Source organism: Zonotrichia leucophrys, chromosome 4 (genome assembly GCF_028769735.1).
Source record: "Zonotrichia leucophrys gambelii isolate GWCS_2022_RI chromosome 4, RI_Zleu_2.0, whole genome shotgun sequence".
NCBI classification, from domain to species: Eukaryota; Metazoa; Chordata; class Aves; order Passeriformes; family Passerellidae; genus Zonotrichia; species Zonotrichia leucophrys.
In genome coordinates, this window is record NC_088173.1 from 34,302,955 (window position 1) to 34,321,816 (window position 18,862).

Consider the following 18,862-nt stretch of genomic DNA (forward strand, 5'->3'; position numbering starts at 1 on the left):
GAAGCACATAATATCTCCAATGTTTCAATAAAGCTGGATCATTGAAGCCATTAAATGAGAATATGAAAGGCATCATTTTGGCTTAATATGGTTGAAATAGTCATTTTAAAGATGTCAGTGTTAGGCTGTTCATCTGGAAGATAGTACCTCATATGTAGCCTAATGAAAATTAAGTTTTACTTTCAATATATAATGAATGTGTGTTTGGAAGTAGGTGCTTCCACTTCAGAAGAGAAATAAGCTACTATAGCAAAATATTCCCTTTTGTGTGTTACAAACCACGCATTTTGCTGGCTCCATGAAAATGCATCATTGAATTATAAAATTATTTCCCTTCACATTACAAAATGGAATCAGAGTTATGGAGATGTGAAAAAATTATGCACCCAGAAAATACAGCAAAATAATGTCAGTGTGTTTCTATACTAGCATCTCAGTGGCAAAATACATTTTTCTCTTATCATCTTATACACTGTCCTACATGGCAGTAACTTTGTTATCCTCATGTTGTCCTCTTATTGCAAAGGCTCTCATATCTTCCTGGTGATTTCTCATGGACAGCTCCTTGCAGCACTGACTACTTCTTCACAGCACAGCCAACAAACTCCAACTCTCCTCACCCAGCTACCCCACTCTTTTGCAGCACTTGTCTTATTATTGGACACAGCTGTGGCCTGTTAAGGGCAGGCCTGTTCCTGATCTTTGGTGATTAGTACAGCTGCAACTTCTCAGGTGTGAGACTGCCTTCTGCACTGTCTTTATTTTCTTACATTCCATCCCTCCACATCCTCATAGGACAAAGAGGAGATTTTGAAATACCTCCCTAGAAAAATCAGTTTGATCCCACTACTGGTAGCACTTGGTAATTTATTAAACTTCCATCACCAGGTAAATCTTTAACACTGTAATTGAAAAATATATAGAATTCCTTGATGAACTCAAGTGATGGCTCAGAACAGGGGCTGTAGATTGCTCCATCTTTTAGACCGACATTAGAGACTTCTGCACACTCACAGTGCCACAAATAAACTCTGCTAGGAATGCTGCATTGCTCACAGAGAAATCTCAGCTGGTATAAGAGCTTTTGAGCAGCGGTGAACAGATCCAAAGCAGGACTTGCATTACATTAAATTGCACTTCATGATTTTAACCAAGAAAACTGTAGGAGCACATCAAATTTTCAAAGCAACAACCACCTCTATATTGCAAAACACATCTGATTGGACTTAAATTGACTGCACCAGCTGAGTAGATCAGCACAATGCAGGAAGACTTAGATTATACTCTAATGCTCTTGCTATTCTTAACTCCATAATCACGGCCCTTCAGCTCAGGGAGTTTAACCAAAGTATTGGGACATCCTGGTAATGCTCACTCTTAATGAAATAGTCCATTTAAAGCTTTCAAAACATCTGCTTCCAACTCAAATAAAAGAAAAAGAAATACATTTGTAACCTCAAAGCAACTACCTTATGCGTCACATATTAAACTAAACACTGAAACAGTGAGGACAGCCAGCTCTGTTTTGTGACAGGTGGCTTAACTGAGAATCTCACTTAATGGGAAGACAATTTTCTACCCCACCAACTCATTTTTTTGCAGTAATTTAGGACCCCTGAACCTATTTAATATCAACTGACAGGAACAGTCTCCAATTTAATGCCAATTCAAAAATCAGACTTCCTGCTTGGGATAGTGGTTAATGTCAGGTACCACATGTCACACAGATACCTTTTTCAATTTTTCAGTAAAATATATGGCATCCATTTATGTTTTCATTCAAAGTTGTTTCAGAGAAGGACTGTAAAATAACAGCTTCAAAAAACAGGACTGAGAAAAGCACTATGTAGTGATAATGCCTTTATAACCACCCTTATAGCCTGGGAACAAACAGGCAATTACTAATCCTGCATAGCATAAAAAATAATCCTCCAACATTTTGGAATTCACTTCAGATTAAGGGAAAAAAATTGCAATTTCCCTCAACTTATTATAAAAAGAAACAACTTGTAACTACACAAGTATTCTGACAAGAACAACAGCAAAATATTGGGAGATGTGATTTTACACAGAGGACATTTTAGAAGATTTTGTGGAAGTTTCTGAAGGCTAATAAGTCTTCTCATAATGGCACTTCAAAAATACAGAATTATGCCAGTGTTAGTAATCCATGTGAGAAGTGACTTTGTTCAGAAGCATTTCCCAAAACACAGAGTCTTCCTCTAATGATCAATAAGAACTTAGAAGAGACATGGACAGCATTTAGAACATGGCTGTCCTGTTCACTACTAACACAAAATTATTTCTCCATAATTTAAGGTTCTAATGCTTGAGAGAGTGGCAAAGGCCATGGCATCATCTTCCTAGGGTTTGACCTCTCATTCCAAAGCTGTGGAAAATGTACTAAGAGCCACACTGTCAAAAAACCTCTTTAGGTGCCATGAGATGAAGACTAAGTCATCCAAATGGAATAAACCTATTCAAGGCTTTGGTTTTAATGTTTGGGAGGGTTCTCCACTATTTTTTGCTTAAAATACAGAAGCAGAGATTTTAAAATTTATTGTGTAGACGAACATACTCTACACATATTTCCAACTCTGGAAGTGAGCATCACTTCACGTAAATACGTAAATCAGATGTTGGCTTTGAACTTTCTGGAGAAATAAACATAATAGGGATATAAAGGATCTTTAAATCAATATATTTAGGGGAAATGTACAGAGATACACAACATCCAGTGAGAGAACAGAGAGATATCCACAGGAAATTGAGTTTAATGTGAGCAAAGCTCAATAATCACCTAAAAAGGTAGCACAGAGCTCTTCCCCAGCAAATTCAGTTGTTTTGTAACCACAACCACATGGGAAGAATCTGATCTAATCAAACATAACAGAAATTGACATCAACTGACATCAACTTCTCAAGTGACTGGTATCTGCTTACCTGAAACTGTAGAACTGCAGAGGTTTTTAATATGATGAAACATTCAGAGATAATCAGAGATAATGAAATTAATTCTGTACTGCTTCATTCATAAACTACAAAATTCTATGCTATCACCTGCATTCAAAAACTCATTCTCTCTTTAGATATACACTGAAATCATCACATTGGCATGAATGCTACAAGAATGGGAATAGCAGGATTTTTTATAAACTGTTTAGGCACTGAAAGGGAGAAATAATGATTTTTCCACTTACAATCTGTGTATCTTTAAAGGACTCACATTCACCAAAAAGCAGAAAAACATGGCATTTTTGTGAATTCCAATCACTTCCTAAAGAAAAAAGGAGACTTCAAAACACTAAGATAATTTCTTGGTGCTTTTTTCAAATACCTAATAACATCTTTAATGCTTACTGGTACACATGTGTGCATACACCCAGATGTGTTACAAAACTCCATTAAAAAAAACAAACAAACCAACCCAAAAAAGAAGGAAAAAAAAAAATTTGGTCTGTTATGGTGACTTTTTAAAGGACGCCCAGAAAAGCATCAATACTTACTATCACATTTTGAAACAAAAACAAGCTCTTTCAAAACCCTAAAACTAAGAACAAAGCCAACATTATCTTTAATGAAAACTAAGTACTACATAAAAAGTTTCAGAAAAAGTTTCGTAATTCCAGTATCCCCACAACAGGAAGTAAAAAGAAAACGCTTTCATTTTCAGAAGTAACTAGCAAAAAATTATTAATCCCTGGTGGAACTGCACACAGAAATCCTTAAACTGCTGAATTTTTACTCCTGATAAGAGAGGACCCCATAGTGGTTTAAATGGTGTTCATCATTATTTTAAACAGTATTTTTTGCCTGCATGGCACTGTATGTTCAGCCACATTTTAGGAACAAATAAAAATAACTGTGTTCAATGGACTGTAGGGTGTTCTCAGATGATCATTTGGAACCCCATCCTCTAAAGCCTAAAGGGTAATATACTGTTTTAAACCCTTGCAACATCATGTTGCATATCTCTCTAGGTATTTATCATGCTATAGTCTACATATGTACAAAAAATGCCCTGTCTTTTAAACTATGAAAATGCACACTGCTGGTAATGCTCTAATTGTTTCTGCCTGAAAAGAAAATGCCTTTTTTTTTTTTTTTGACAATGAAGTTGTGGTTTACCAAAGTAATGAAGAGAATAATTTAGTTCTGTTAGGATAAGCTCCCTTTGGATGACCAAGAAAAGTAAGAGACACCAAAGAACACAAACATTCTTTCTTCTGTTCTTGGTAAATCTCCTGCAAACAGGGTAGACTTAAATACATATCTAACTCCACTATTTCATCACCAGGAAAGTCTGCAGCAACAGCAGTGTTTTCTTCTCACAATAACAAAATTCATATCGTATGTAACCTTTTGGTAACTCCTTTGTCAAGGCTAACATAATTCTGCTTTGGTAAAATCCTTTTTTTTTCCCCCCCCAGAAGAAATGAAATACTCCTTTAAGCTGATGCTACTGCCTAAACCCTCTCAAAGATGTTTGCTACCTATGCTTCATTAAAGCTTAGACATGTTTTAATGCATTTCTGATTCCTCTTGTGGGCAAAAAAATTACAGGATTCACAGCAGTTGAAGTGAAACGAACAATAACGATCACCTTCAACAGCCGACCTTGTGAACAGAGATTTTCTATGGCATTATAGCACATGAGTTTTGAAAAACTTCCCTGACAGGGAACCATTCTAGTTGATTTTGAGATTGCACTCTTGAGGCTCTGATTGTGTCCTACAGCTACTATAAACCAGAAAAGTCACAGAAAACAAAAATAATTACTAAAATTTCAAAGTTATTCTCTTGTTTTCTTTGTTTTTATCACATGAAGTCTGTCAAAAACTTGCTATTTAACTTTAAAAATATTAACTTTCAACTTTGGATTGAGATTAGGCTGTGCGGGTGTGTGGGTGTGCATGTGGGATAGCATATGGTACTGTCAACTCTTTCCTTTCTTCATTTCCATCCTGATGTTAAAAATAACACCTTCTTCTTTTTGGTTATTTAATTAAGGAGGTCACACCATAAATCATGAAGGGAGGCAGTCAACTTTGTTAACACTGGCCTTCCTTGTGCTTTTCTATTTCCAATACAGTGCACAAATCATCTTTAAATCAAAAGGCACAACCTGATCTAATTAATGCCAAGGTAAGTTGCCAACAATCTTTACATGTGAGGTGCTACATTAATATAGCTGTCCACCAAAAGCATGTTAAGGAAATGAACCATTCTATCATTCTCTTACAAAATGGATATTTACAACTTTCCCCTCTAGGCTTACAATGACAGGACTTGATGTAAATCAGCATGGCCCATCAGCACATAATGTAGCTACATTTACACATGCCCACTAAAGGCCTAGCCCTTATTGACAAATAAATCACCATGAGCAGAAATTAGAGCTTTTTTTCCTTTTATTTCACATTGAAATCTTGCAGAAAAAAATTTAAGTCACAAAATAAATCTTTTTTTTAATGGTTTAATTGTGCTTATAGTAGACAAGATCTCACTTTGAATTTGTTTTGCTGATTTGTTTTCAGTTTTTTTTTCAGGACTTTTTACCTCTGCTAAACAACATATGTGGGTATTAATGCAAACAAAGACAGTTGCCAGAAATGAAGCCTCCAAATGAGAGCTTTCATATCATGATTTAAGGCACTTCCCAACCTTGTGTAACAAACAGAAAACTTCTACTGTGGGCTGGCACAAGTGAATGAGAAAAAGGCTGAATTATCACTTCAGTTATTACTCCAGTGGGATAAGAGATTACCTGGTTGTAACCCTAAGACATGAACAGGATGCTACCAACATATTTGTGCATTTATGTTCAAGGCAGACACAACAGGGAACCAAGCCCAGTGCATATGTTGATGTATGGCTGACAGCTGGTATTAATAAACACGTAAATAAAATTCTGCACTTAACAGAAAACAACCATGCATTAGCCTGTCCGTGCAAATCTCTCACAATAATTACATATGAAAAACCAAAGCAGATGTTTCACACATAAAGGAAGGATAGCTACTTTCACTTATTTTAGCATAAAACCAGATGAGCTGTGAAGGATGTCTCCTTGTATGTGATTATTCTCAATAGCATTAATTAATCATAACTATAAAATTCTACTCCTATGCCTTCTGAAAAATATAATACTATTTATAGTACAATTCAAGAGCTACTTCACCCAATGCCCACTGGGAGACTAGTAACATTACTGGGCTCTGGAATATTCTGCGTTTTATCTATTCACATAATTCCATACAGGTACAAGGACTCCAGCACCAAAAAACACAAAGAGGGATACTAATGATTATTAGAGCTCTACTAAAAGAAAGTGAAAACCATGATGAAATGTCAAGTAACAGGGTTTGACACTTCTCTAACATTCTCCACCAATAAACATTTTTAATTCTGAAGCCTGATGTAATTACTATGAAAGCTGATCAAGAACCACTAAGGCATTCACAGAGCTAAACTCCTGAGGCCTGTAAAGGTGAGGCCAGTAAGATCCCTTTAAAGATGCTGTCCCACAGGTTTGATGTATGGTGCAATACAGCCGCGAAGAGATGATCAGCAAACTAAATGAGCAAACCTCTGTCAACATTTTATGTTGACATTTTCAGTGCACACCAGTGTAAGTAGACATAAAAGCCTGAAAAGCATTCCAGAAGTCACCTCACACAAACCCCTCCTCTTGTGTAGTAGCAGGTACCTAGGGAGCAGTTCTCCATGGAGAGGTGAATAGATTCCTCACCCTTCTAAACAAACTTGTTTGTCTTGATGAAGTCTATTAGCCTGGCATGTCCTTTCTATTAATTATATTATACCAAGTCAGAAAATAATTAAACTACAAAGCATTCTGTGCAAAAGGAGGAGACAAAGAAATTAGAACAGCAGCACATAACCATTAAAAAAATTTTTTTGAGCAGTGCTTGCATGTCTATCTATGCATACTGAATAAAATGGCAAAAATAAAAGCTATGGCAACAAATTTTACAAACTATCTTGGACAAAGTTGTGGAAAAAGAAAATGAAGTCTGTTCTGAAAAGTCATCTATATGCCTTCAATACCTTATCTGAAAAAGAAAGAGTAATTATGGAGTAATTGTATCCTATTCTTACTGAGACAAAGCACATCAATACCTAGTTGGTGCTCATCTGATACACAGTTCCTTGCAGTATCAAATTCTGAGCTGTAATCACCCATATCCACTTGTATTCCATCATTTCATCTATTTTAGCTTTATACTGCCCTTGACAAGAAAAACATTTTCCCACACTTTTTTTTTTTCTTTTAAGTCCAATTACTAAAAATATACCTTAGTTCCCTAAAGAGAGATCCCATTTAAGTGTAGTTTCTCAGGCATTCCCAAGCATTCAGTTTAACAGAGCCAATGCTGGTTTCTCAGCTCTATGGAGTATCTTCTACTGAGACACTGATCATTATCCCAAATTCCAGTGGCCATGTAGAGAATTTATGTAAATATGGGACACGTCATGGGGTACTTTGAGCCAGGATGTAGGACTAGGGCACCCTCTAAGGTCCTTCTCTCCTAAATTACCCATCATCTTAAGTTACCTGCTTAGGTTCTACCGAAAAAAACCCCAAACAAAACAAAACACCTGCCTTTATCAATAACTCTCTGACAAAAAGGTCACTGCTAGGCCTTTGCTGTTTGTAATACTTCTCATGCCCAATTCTACATATTACTTATCAGAACAGCATTCCATGAAGTTAGGGCCTTCATATGTATGGAAGGTTTTATAGTTCCAGAAGGTTTTATAATTCCAGAATAATAAATTTTGAAAATGATCAAAATTATTTTAAAAAAGAAAAATAAAGCTGAAATGGAAGTAAGATAAAAATTCTACAGGCCTGTTTAATTACTGATTCTAAGAATTTTCCAAGTCATAACCTGGTTTTTGTCACACTTTTAGGGTTCCTTCTATGCTGACAAATAGACATGCACACAACCTGAAGCTTCCTGATTCCCTACAGGTTAAGAACAACTGCTCTTCCCACTTAACTGTCACCTTACACTTTAAGCAGTAGTTTTCTCACTCTCTCTCTCCCCCTCAATCTGCTTACATGATGACAAAAACCTGGTTTTCTGCAGAATAAAGTACGTGAAAAAAGCTCTCTGCCTAGATACTACTTTAATTTTGCTGGCTAAGCAGAACAGTCCATCAATTTTTAAGTTCAAGGCAAGACAAACAGATATACATTCTTAACTGTGATTTCACAAATAAAGACAAAATAGTGTTAGAGAAGATGTCTTAAGCTACTTGTGGTTCATCAGCTTTTTCTCTACAGCCTCATCACCCCAGTGGTTCTGAACTGTAGGGACAAAAGAAAGCAAATATCTTTGTCTCTTAAGTACTGAATTCCATTTCGATAAATCGAAGAAGATGCAATGACTTCTAAAATATTGCAGAAAATGGCCAAAGCTTTCTTAATCACACTGGCTAAATGAGGATCCTTTGCACAGCAATTTCTATTTATTTGCACAGCAATTTTCAAATCATGCCTCCATTTGCAGTGTTCTTAGAAGGTATATATTCAAGGCCAATTCAAAAATCCTGTCCTCTCTCTACCATCCTTCCACTCAGAGCCCATCACCCTGCTCTTGAAAGCAGTATGATAAACACAGAGTTCAGCTAAAAAATTAGAACAAGTTGCTCAGCTAAAAAATTAGAACAAGTTGTTCAGCTGCTTCAGATCATCCTTTAATTGCACCACTTTTTATTTTTCCAGCCTATTAACCTGAGCTCCACTGCAAGCAGACAGGTGCAAGTTTACACAGCTTATCTTTATTCCTTCTCATCACCATACTATCAGCACAATAGCTCCACTTGTTTTTTCTAAGTCATAATAATACAGCATCCTATTTCTCAACCAGCATAGCTGAGTGCAGCCCTCATTTGTAAGCTGAAACACAAATATCACACTTGGAGAAAGCCTGGTTTTATAAATCCCTATGTTAATAATCGGTGAATTCTGATAAATACCATAGCCTGCAAACTCTATTATTCTTCTGGAAAATCACAAGAGCTCCCTTTGAGAAAAACAATATCATCTGTAAGTCAAATTGGGAAGTGTAAGATAAATGTCTTCCATTATTACCAGAAAACACTAAAATACGTTAAGTACATTTCAAACATACTGAATTATTCATGAAGAGCAGCTCTGGAAAAAAACTCACCAATCAAGCCAAAAAAAGATATATTTTCACTCTATATTCTGAAGTCAACAAAGAATATTAAGAAACAGTTCATTGCTTTTATTTTCCTAGCTATACAGACCAATCCAATGAAAAAATAGTCAGAATTGAGTACTGAGTACACAGACAAACCAAATAAATGTACAAGTGAGATTAGGCTGACTTAATATTAACTAGTACCTTATTTTCTCCTTGCAATTTAACTGTAATATGTGGCCAAAAGTCAGTAAGATTGCTCTTTTATTTGATTTTTGATAATGACCATAAACTAATCAAGATACAAAGGAATATAAAATGTTTTATCATCAAAATATCAGAGGAGACAAAATAGGAAACAGGATTACTTGAGCAATAATTTTTGGAAACAGCTCAGAAAGTAGAAGTAGATATTTGCAAGCTAGCTCTCTGCTAGGACACTGCTCAGGCTTTTGTACATAGTCTTGTATCTCACTTTTGTATCCATGATATCCCATGTGGGAGGTTTTACTACCACTTGGCATGAATGCATTACAGCTCTTCAGTCATCTGCCTCCTCCCTGCAGGGCAATGCAGGGCATTTGTACAGCCCACTGCCTATTTTACCAAACACCCAGCCTAAGTACAGGGTAATCAGCAGGCAATTTCTGAAAGATTAGGTACAGAACCCATTCCCTTCTTGTTGCACTGGGATACTGACAAAATCTCACCAGAACCAGAAATGTTACAGCTGCGCAACACTACAAAGGCTTAGGCGTGAAAAAAGACTCCACCCAAAAACCAGAAGTGGGCATCAACAAGTTTCTGGATAAAGAATTGATAAAACGTGCACAGGACATTAAAAGATGTGCAGACTGTGTGTGGCTTCTATAGAAAGAGGGAAACAGTATTTCAAAAGATGAAGAAAGATGCAGGAAATCAGAACAGCAGAAGAAAGAATCCAAGGGAAGCATTAAAGACCTGGATGGAAGAAAGAGGCTTTACACTGTGACCAAAACCTACCTCTGGTTGTAAGCTTGCTATTCTGATTTAAAAAAAAAAGAAAAGAAAAGAAAAAGGAAAAAGGAAAAAAGAAAAGAAAAGGCATTTCTCTAACATCTCTGAAATAAATGGCCATTTCAGCAGTTCTCCAGTTCCAGCATCAGTCCCACCCATCCCAGGCTAATTACAGAGACATGAAAGGGTATGCACTATAATGATAACCTACTCAAATCTAGAAGATCAGTAGTACTTTATTCTATTTAATTCACTTCTCCAAACCATGGGAAACAGCTATGGCAAAGGGTATTTTTGCTCTCCAAAAACTGGAAGGGGCAACTTTCCCAATTTCAGAGCTATAACCTCATGTAGACAAACTAGGTATGAATCAGAACTTCTCTATGGAAGTTCTACTAAAACTCCACATACACACCCCAGCTCTAAACAGAACTTAAAATCACTAAAAAATATGTTTCAAAGAAGGCAGAGGACCTGAGGAAGTGTTTGAGTATCCTTTGAACCATGCAATATTCATGATGCCAAAGTACAGAAGGTATCTTCAGTGAGAAAGTGCTCAGTCTTTGAAACAGAATTTGAAACGGAGTCTTTGTTGAATCTCTAAAATCTTGTGCATTTCAAATAACAAATGGAAATAGAGTAATGGATCAACAAAAATATACAAAACTTGGAGAGGATCTACAGAGTCAGTCTCTGAGAAGCAATATTACTGAGATGTAAGAAATACTTTCATGTAACTAATTTCTTGTTAGTTTACTCTTTTAGGAAAGGACTAAGGACTAACTGATATAGCAGTTCAGCTTTTTGGTGTCTTCAGAACAGTTTCTCAGCCCTAACATCACAGTATTTGCAATTTTTTTTCTTCCTAAAAATTCTCATGTGTGAACAACAATGTGTTATTTACAGACAAAAATATTTGATGTCTAAATTCTGGAATATACTCAGAGAGAGTGAAAAAATACTCACTGAGGATGAACATCACATTACACCCTTCAGTAAAAAACTTCACTAGCATTCAAAGAAAAATTATACCTTGGTATTAAAGCACAGATGATTCTTAATTTGTGATGGTTGCTATAACAGTGTGTATTTAGGGACTTTTCTGTGAATTATGCTCAGCTATGGCAAAGAAAACTGGACAAGGCACTAAACTAAGACTAAAGGGAGAAAAGAGAAACCAAGCAAAACATGATTTTTCCATCAGATCCTTAAAAAACTGCACAGACAGATATCCCCACATCACAAAGAGCAAAGTATTTCCCCAATCAGAAAATCAATTATTGGAAGAAACAACACGAACATTTGATTCATTATACACTGCAGTGCAGAGCTGAGGATAATACATTTATCAATCTGAAAGTCATCCATATCAGATGATTACATAAAAATGCATCACACACATGCCTTTAGCAATATACTGAAAGTGTTAAGTCATAGAAATTAAACTGCTGATCATCAGAAGCAAAACAAGCTTCCCAGCACACCTGTATTTGTTTTTAAGCAACATTACTTTTCTCTGTTCTCTTATAAACACACAGAGGCAATAGTGTTTCCTTAGTATTTCATAAAATATGGAAATATTTCATTATTTTCATTAATAATTTTCATAATTACTATTTCATTAGATGATACTGACAGCAGTCATTTTCATGCCAGCTCAAACTTGAGTATTTCTTTGAGAATTTATCTAATACCACAAACTTACAATCAAGCAACAATGAATTTCAGTACTTTTTAGCCAACTTTCATCCTACAAAGGAAAACATCTACAAAGATGAACTGCAACACACAGTCTTCCTTGCCTGCACATCCCCAAGATGCCATTTCCATTTGTCGTAAAATTCACCTGTTGTCAGCTATCTTTAGATCTTCACTTGAGTAAAAATCAGTTTAAAAAATTAAGTTAAAAAAAGGAAAGGTGACATTGAGACATACATTTTGCCCTTCAGATAGATCAAATAGCAAAGTTTTCCTAGATTTTGGCCTAAGGCCAGCTCAGAATTGCCTGCTTATACTAGAAGGCCCATCAGTAAAACATTGGACATCTCATGATGGCAGCTGTCTACAAGTGACACTCCTGCCAAAGACAAGCACACACAGTGCATTATTATTGAAGGAGGGAAAGCCTCAGCACTGTGCCTCAAGGCAGACTGGCCAAATTTGGTACTTCATGTCTGTTCATTCTGCAGTGTTATTTTTATGAAATACTCCAGAGCAGAGCCTCAGTGAGACCAGGAATACACTCTGTGCTCATAACGTATTTTTTATCTATGCCAAACACTATGATATGACAATGTTTTGAAGTAGGAACTTAAACTCATATGCAGAATCACCTCTACAAGTGCCCAGGAATATTAAAGATCATATCTGACTGGCAGCTTTTCATCAAGGGACTGGTGTAGACAAGGAGTTGCAGCCTAATCCCCATTGTGGGTTATAGGATATTGCCATTTTCACACTCCATGTCTGTCTTGTGGAACTGATTCAGAGAGTAATTACTGCTCAGATAAGCCTCTTCTGGAATATGTGGAATTAATTCTCCTGCAAAAAAAGGGGGAAGATGCCTGACACTTTAATAATGTTTAAGTACACCTAATCTATTTCTTTTCTACTCCTAATTTTTCCTAAATATGGTGAGGAATAAGGATTTGAAACTACTTACAAATGCTGGTTCTTATGAAAATTATCCATGGGTCTGTAATATCCTCTCATAAAAACAGCCAACATGAAATAATATTACAAACCAACAGAATGTAAAGCAAATGGGTAATCAATGTAAAGCGTAATTTAGATTTCTTTTCCCAAAAATAAGGACTACTACCCTTTTCAAATGGGAACTATCTAATTTCTTTAAAATTTCAAGGACAACTGTTTTTAAAATGTAGACAGTAACCTGGACTAATGAAAATGTCTCTTTTTCATAACATTTTAAAAAATTATTTCCCCCATGCATTCATGACATTTTTATCTGAATCTCATTCTTTGCCTGTCAAAACAAGCTGTAATGTTAAGACTGTAAAACTCAAGGGATCTGTACTGGCATAACTACATTTTGAAGTGATTTTTACACTTAACCTAAGTGTCTTTCATAAACAGTTCAGCAGGATTCAAATGCATCTAAGGTTTTCTGTTACACTTCAAAGCTGAGTAACAAGTACTCATCCTCACCATACTTCAAAAATCGAGCAATTGGCTAATTGCCCATTATTGAAATCAAACTACAGAAAACAGATAAGCTTGCCATCACTCTTGCCCTCCAGGAATACAGTGTATTTAGGATACAGGATATAAACAAACAAATACAAAAATTAATTCCGTGCCAAAACCATCACCCACCAACCCCCTCCCCAAATACCACAGCACAAGTCCCATGCCCTCTCAAATCATTTAACCTACGTTTTGGGCAGGGAGGTAGAGCTTATTTATTATTGGAAAAGATGAGAAAAAAAGTTTAAAAAATAAAAGTAGAACAGCTGTGTTTTGTTGAGCTAACTCCAGAATATCTAGCCCAAGAGCAGTAACTTCTGCAGCTTGAGGTAAAGCCCACTTAGGTGGCACTGTACCTTGCTATTCCGTAAATGTAGAAAGTCGAACATTTGATAAAGAGCTACCTCCATGGCAGAAAAATATTCCCAAACGCTGGGCTATAAGGGGGATTAATTTCCTGACCTAACTTTGCCTCAATTCCACTCAGAATTGACTCCAACTGCCTCACTACATTTTTCATTTTGGTGGCACTACACACGACTTAAGTCACACAGGGAATCAAGGTTGAAAGGATAATGGTGTTAACTCTCATTTTTCAGCATGAATGTTGCTGTACCAATGACAGCAATAGAATAAATGTTACTGTAAACAGCAGTCAGTTATTTTTGCCAATATAGCATGAAAATATTTTCTGCTTAAAGTCACTCCGAGTGCACACACTGCAGTGGAAAAAGATCGATTTGGGAAAATATATGGAAAGATGCAGTTGCAGGCAGACCTGGGTATGAGACAGCTGAGGTTTCAAATACCTTCATGCCCAAAGAAAACTAAGATGTTTATTTCTTTTGGTTATTTTAGGGGAAAAAAATAAGAAACGAGAAAAGAAGAGCACATTCTCTGCAGAATGGATATGCTTAATTTGATTCACTGGATAATATTTTCACAAATGAGTACAGGTTTGAGAAAAGTGGTGATTTGAACCGAAAATTTCAATGCAGAGGTTTAGGTATCTTCAGAGCAGGTTGGGGTATCTGACATTTCTGAAGCAAGAATTTTTCAGGAGATAATGAAAGCATGGAGGAATTAATTCCACTTCCCTACCTCCTATCTTTATTTCTCTAATAATCATTAAACAAGAGAACAAATAAAAATCTGCAAGAGACTATGTTCTTCTTGTTTATTAGGAGGCAGGTGATGGCTCCTTGTATTTTATCCTTTCTACCTGGATATTGCAGCTGAGCATCTAAATCCCTATTTTTATTTCTCTAGTATTTAGCCTTTTCCCCCTTAAAAAGCTATGTAGCAATTCTAAGTTCTGAAGCTTCATCAGCTCACACTCCATTGACATTTTCCTCAGCTCAGCTTGTTCATAATGCATTCAAATGAGGTAGGAATGCTTTTTAAAAAGTATTTAAAATTTAGGAAAAAAAAATCAGAGGAGAAAATTACTAGAAAAGTCTAGCAAGTCCAGAGGAAAGCAAGAAGGAAATGCTCCCACACAGTCAAAATTACCTTAAGTTCCCTTTGGGTTAGTTGAAGAGTTCTGCAGTAAAACCAACTAAACAAGGGTTTTACATATACATGCAAACACTGAACTTGAATGCTGGAAGTACAGATTTTAATGTACTTCTTAAAAAACCACAAAACTGACTCCTACTCAAATACATTTTTATGTGCTATTTCTGAATTAGCATCAGTACACCATGCTTTCAAGAAAGGCAAGTTGCATTTAAAAATTTTATATTTCCATATTCAGAGTGACAAATGAAACATGGGCTGCCCCAAGACACTAGAACAAAAGCTTTAGTTTTCTATTAAGTGCTATGTCTGTAATAAATTGCAGCTATGTGAAAATATGTGCAGTTTCATTAGCCACAAATGACTGCTCTTAACTTTTCTAAACATTCACTTTCCAAATGTTTACAGTCTCACAAACACATAAGTAAATGCAGCATTTGCAGAATATTAAAGCATGTTTCACATGAATTTTTGGTGAGTTTTATGCAAGCTAGGAAAACATTATCAGAATTTCCTGGCAATCATTACAGATTTAATTAATTTTTAACAGCTCTGAAAGACAGCTTACTTTCCCTCGAGTACACTGAAAAAAGTTTCTAAGAGCATCTCACACTATCAGGAGCCAACTTCATCAAGTGCCATGGTGGCAGGACCCAGGATAGCTCCAGAAAAGGGCACTGGATATGCAGTATCACAGAAGATGCAGTAGAGATTTACAAAGCACACCTATGACTGTACTTCGACAACTCAAAACAACACCAAACACAAAAAAAAAACCCAAAAAAACCCAAACAAACAAAAAAGCCCTACAACCACAGCACGAAAAAAAAAAAAACCAAAACAAAAAAAAACACCAAAAAAAACCCACAAACCCAACTTCTTATTTTCCTATGGTGTTCCCATTCATTTTTTTCTAGGTTTCATAAACTAAAATAGTTTCTGTCATGTTCACCTCCCCAACCTGGCTTTAGTCAGTTCAATTAGGAGTAAATCAGATGTACTAAGTCCTTTCAAAGGTTAATTTCAAACAACTAAACATGGTCTCAAGAATCTCACCTGCACTCCTTTACAAGTCTTAGAGCATCAAAACTGAAGTCAATTAATAATGGATTAAATCCATGATACTTTCAATCATCTAGAAATCCTTATTTCAAGGCCCTGGGAAGTTGTACTTTTTGTCTATTATGACAGTTCCCTGGAGGTCTTTTTTCCTTCAAATGATGTATACACAGATGAATTTTGACAACAGTTAACAGTAAATGAGCTACAGTTCCCTGTATCAATACTGGGTAAGTTTACACTGACAGAATGGTCCACCAGTTACATAGCATATGTTCTGAACTAGACTGATATAAAATTAATGCTCCAGGACTGTGGAGAAGTTTGATGCACGCTATGTCCCATTTTGTCATTTAATTTTAGATAATAATTACACAATACATCATTTCTTAATGTAGCCAAACACAAAACAAAGAATATTGATGACGTGTATTTCTTTTGCAGATGTAAATATAGCAAAGAAATCTTTCACTCTTGGGCACGATTACATTTATCCCATGCAACTTGAAACTCAAGTTATTTGGCATAAAAGTGTACTTCTGCTTTTAGTGAGTATAAAAAAAAATGCAGCAATAGCTAGACCTGAATTTATTCTGTTCAAGTTCTGAGCTAGGCACGAGAGACAAAAGACAGAAAGGCACAAAAATCCCCTGAGGTAGATCAGCAAATTAAGATCTAATAAGGGAAACAACCCCTTGTCCCAAAGGGTGATTAAACAAAATCCTAGGTGCACACACAGCTGCAGCTTTCATGGAAGGAATGTATGTGCTGAATATCTTCCTGAAGGTGGTGCCCTACAGGATTCCTCTGCAGTGAGCGAGGAGGTGCAAACTCCCTCTCGTTTATTTGAGAATACTGAAGATATGAATGGTTTAACTACATTCCATCAAAAAAGGAATCTCAAAATTCTTTTACCACAGCTTTAGCAAAATAATAAAACACATTTTCACGTGTTTAGTATTTCGTAATTGCTGAATCATGTCTTTTTCTTTAGTCACTGGAACGCATTTTGTCAATCCTTAAAGCAGTAGTAGCCGAGCATTAGTAGCTCATATGCTAAGTAAAGGTTCAGCAAGTGTAAGAATATTTATTACCTTATGCAAAGACATCTATTATGGAGAAAAAAAATAACCTTATTTTGTCCTTATAATGTCCTGGGGTGACATTATGACGCTTGTATCCCCATTCCTCTGTTCTGTGCCTTTAAGACCGGCTCTGAAGAGTGGAAGTTTTGTTTGGGTTTCTCTTATCAGGGACACAGAGAGAGCGTACATCGGGCTGGTTTTTTCCTTCTTGTTTAGCTTGCTGCTTTGCTGGCTTGCTTTTCTGCTCTTGCTTCTGCTTCTGCTCTGCTTTCGCCTCTGCTTATTAGCTAGTTCTAGCTAAACAGTCCACATTGCTTCCTGGGCTGTTCTCCTCTCCTGTTCCTGTGACCATCTCGAACCTGCTCCGGACTGGGACCCGGGAACACCAAGGGTTCGGCTGCAGCGGCTGGCCCAGCGCCGGAGGGACTGAGAACAGAGCAACCACCCCCCGAAAGAGACTTTCTGATTTTGCCATCTTTCTCAAAGCGGTGTCATCGGGTATTGTTCATTTTGTGTGCTGGGGGATGCGGGGCCAGTCAAATAAACAGGTTCTTTCCACCTCTCTCCGAGGAATTTTTTCCCGAACCGGTTGGGGGGAGGGCCCGTGTGGGTTTCGCTTTCTGGAGGGGCCCTCCTTTGCAGATTCTTTAACAAAATTGCCCTAAACCAGGACACCTTTTCTACTGAAGAATCTCATAGGTGTGAAAAACAGCTCATGGGAGAAATACTGACAACTTATCAGGCATGTGCATGGCCCTTCAAGATTTCTGGCATATGCATACAGCACTGTGCTTATCTGCCTCTGATCAGACAACTGTCAACACAATGTCTTCAAAGAAACTTTTACAAGCCGTGAACCTGCACGGTAGCCTCTTCAGAGGCTGACAAGTCCCTAGAAAAGTACAGTCAGTGTTATCAGTGTTTACCTGAATGATTAACATAGCCTTAGGCCAGTAATTCTGTAGCAGGTGTGAAAATGTGTTTCTTGATTATCTGGTCTTGGAGTGATATCATCAGGGAAATGAACCCAAAAACACCCAGAAAAACCCCCCACTGCTTCTGCTTACCAGCTCCTCACGAAGCTGGGCTATGAGCTCATCTCTCTCCTTCAGCTGCAGCTTCAGCACTGAGCATTCATCTTTTATTCCATCCTAGAAAAACATCAAAAGAGATGTTATAATAGGCTTAACGCTTCTACTTTGCTCATGACAAGAAAAGGCTGTTTCACATAGTGTGAGATAATTACATTCAAATAATGAAACTCCATTTTTCTTTGTCATGTGTGGTATTTTCAATAACATTTCCTAAGTTTCTGCATAAAGAAATTAATGTATCCAAAAACATTGCATAGAAATTTGAATAGCTCCCTGCACAGAAGTCCATTTCATTTTTTTCTGAATCTTTCAACTCTTTTTACTGAAGATCCTATCAGGTCATTCCTTTTCATTTGAGAAACAGCTATGAAATGTTGTAATTTTAATCATACAAAACAACATTAGAGAAGTATCAATTTAGAGCATTATTGCAGAGCTCTTGATCTTGGAGAGATGAAAAAGAAAGCACAACAGACACACACAGGAAAAGGAAAGCACACTCCCCATCCATACATCTTTTGTCCCACATCAGTTAAAACAGCAGCAGTTCTGGTATTAAGTGAGGGAGGAAAGAATATAGTTACCACTTAGTGAATAATTTTTGGTACTGAATCTGATCTGCATGAAAGTGACCCTAATAGCTAAAACTGTACCCAAACCCATGTCCAGGAAGCAGGCTGCAAGCAGTCCCCAGGAAATCTCATGAGTT

The 18,862-nt window shown here is 36.7% G+C and overlaps 1 protein-coding gene across 10 annotated transcripts in view; it reads right to left on the reverse strand.

Moving 5' to 3' along the window:
- The window catches only part of CCSER1 (coiled-coil serine rich protein 1), a 633,522-nt gene that overhangs the window by 254,729 nt on the left and 359,931 nt on the right, over positions 1-18,862 (reverse strand). For 9 of the 10 annotated variants that reach the window (XM_064711079.1, XM_064711081.1, XM_064711077.1 and 6 more), the window contains one exon: positions 18,127-18,210. The exons of the other annotated variant lie outside the window; for it this stretch is intronic. In XM_064711079.1, the coding sequence (XP_064567149.1) occupies positions 18,127-18,210 (84 nt within the window). The remainder of the gene's footprint in view (positions 1-18,126; positions 18,211-18,862) is intronic. 10 annotated transcript variants of the gene reach the window in all.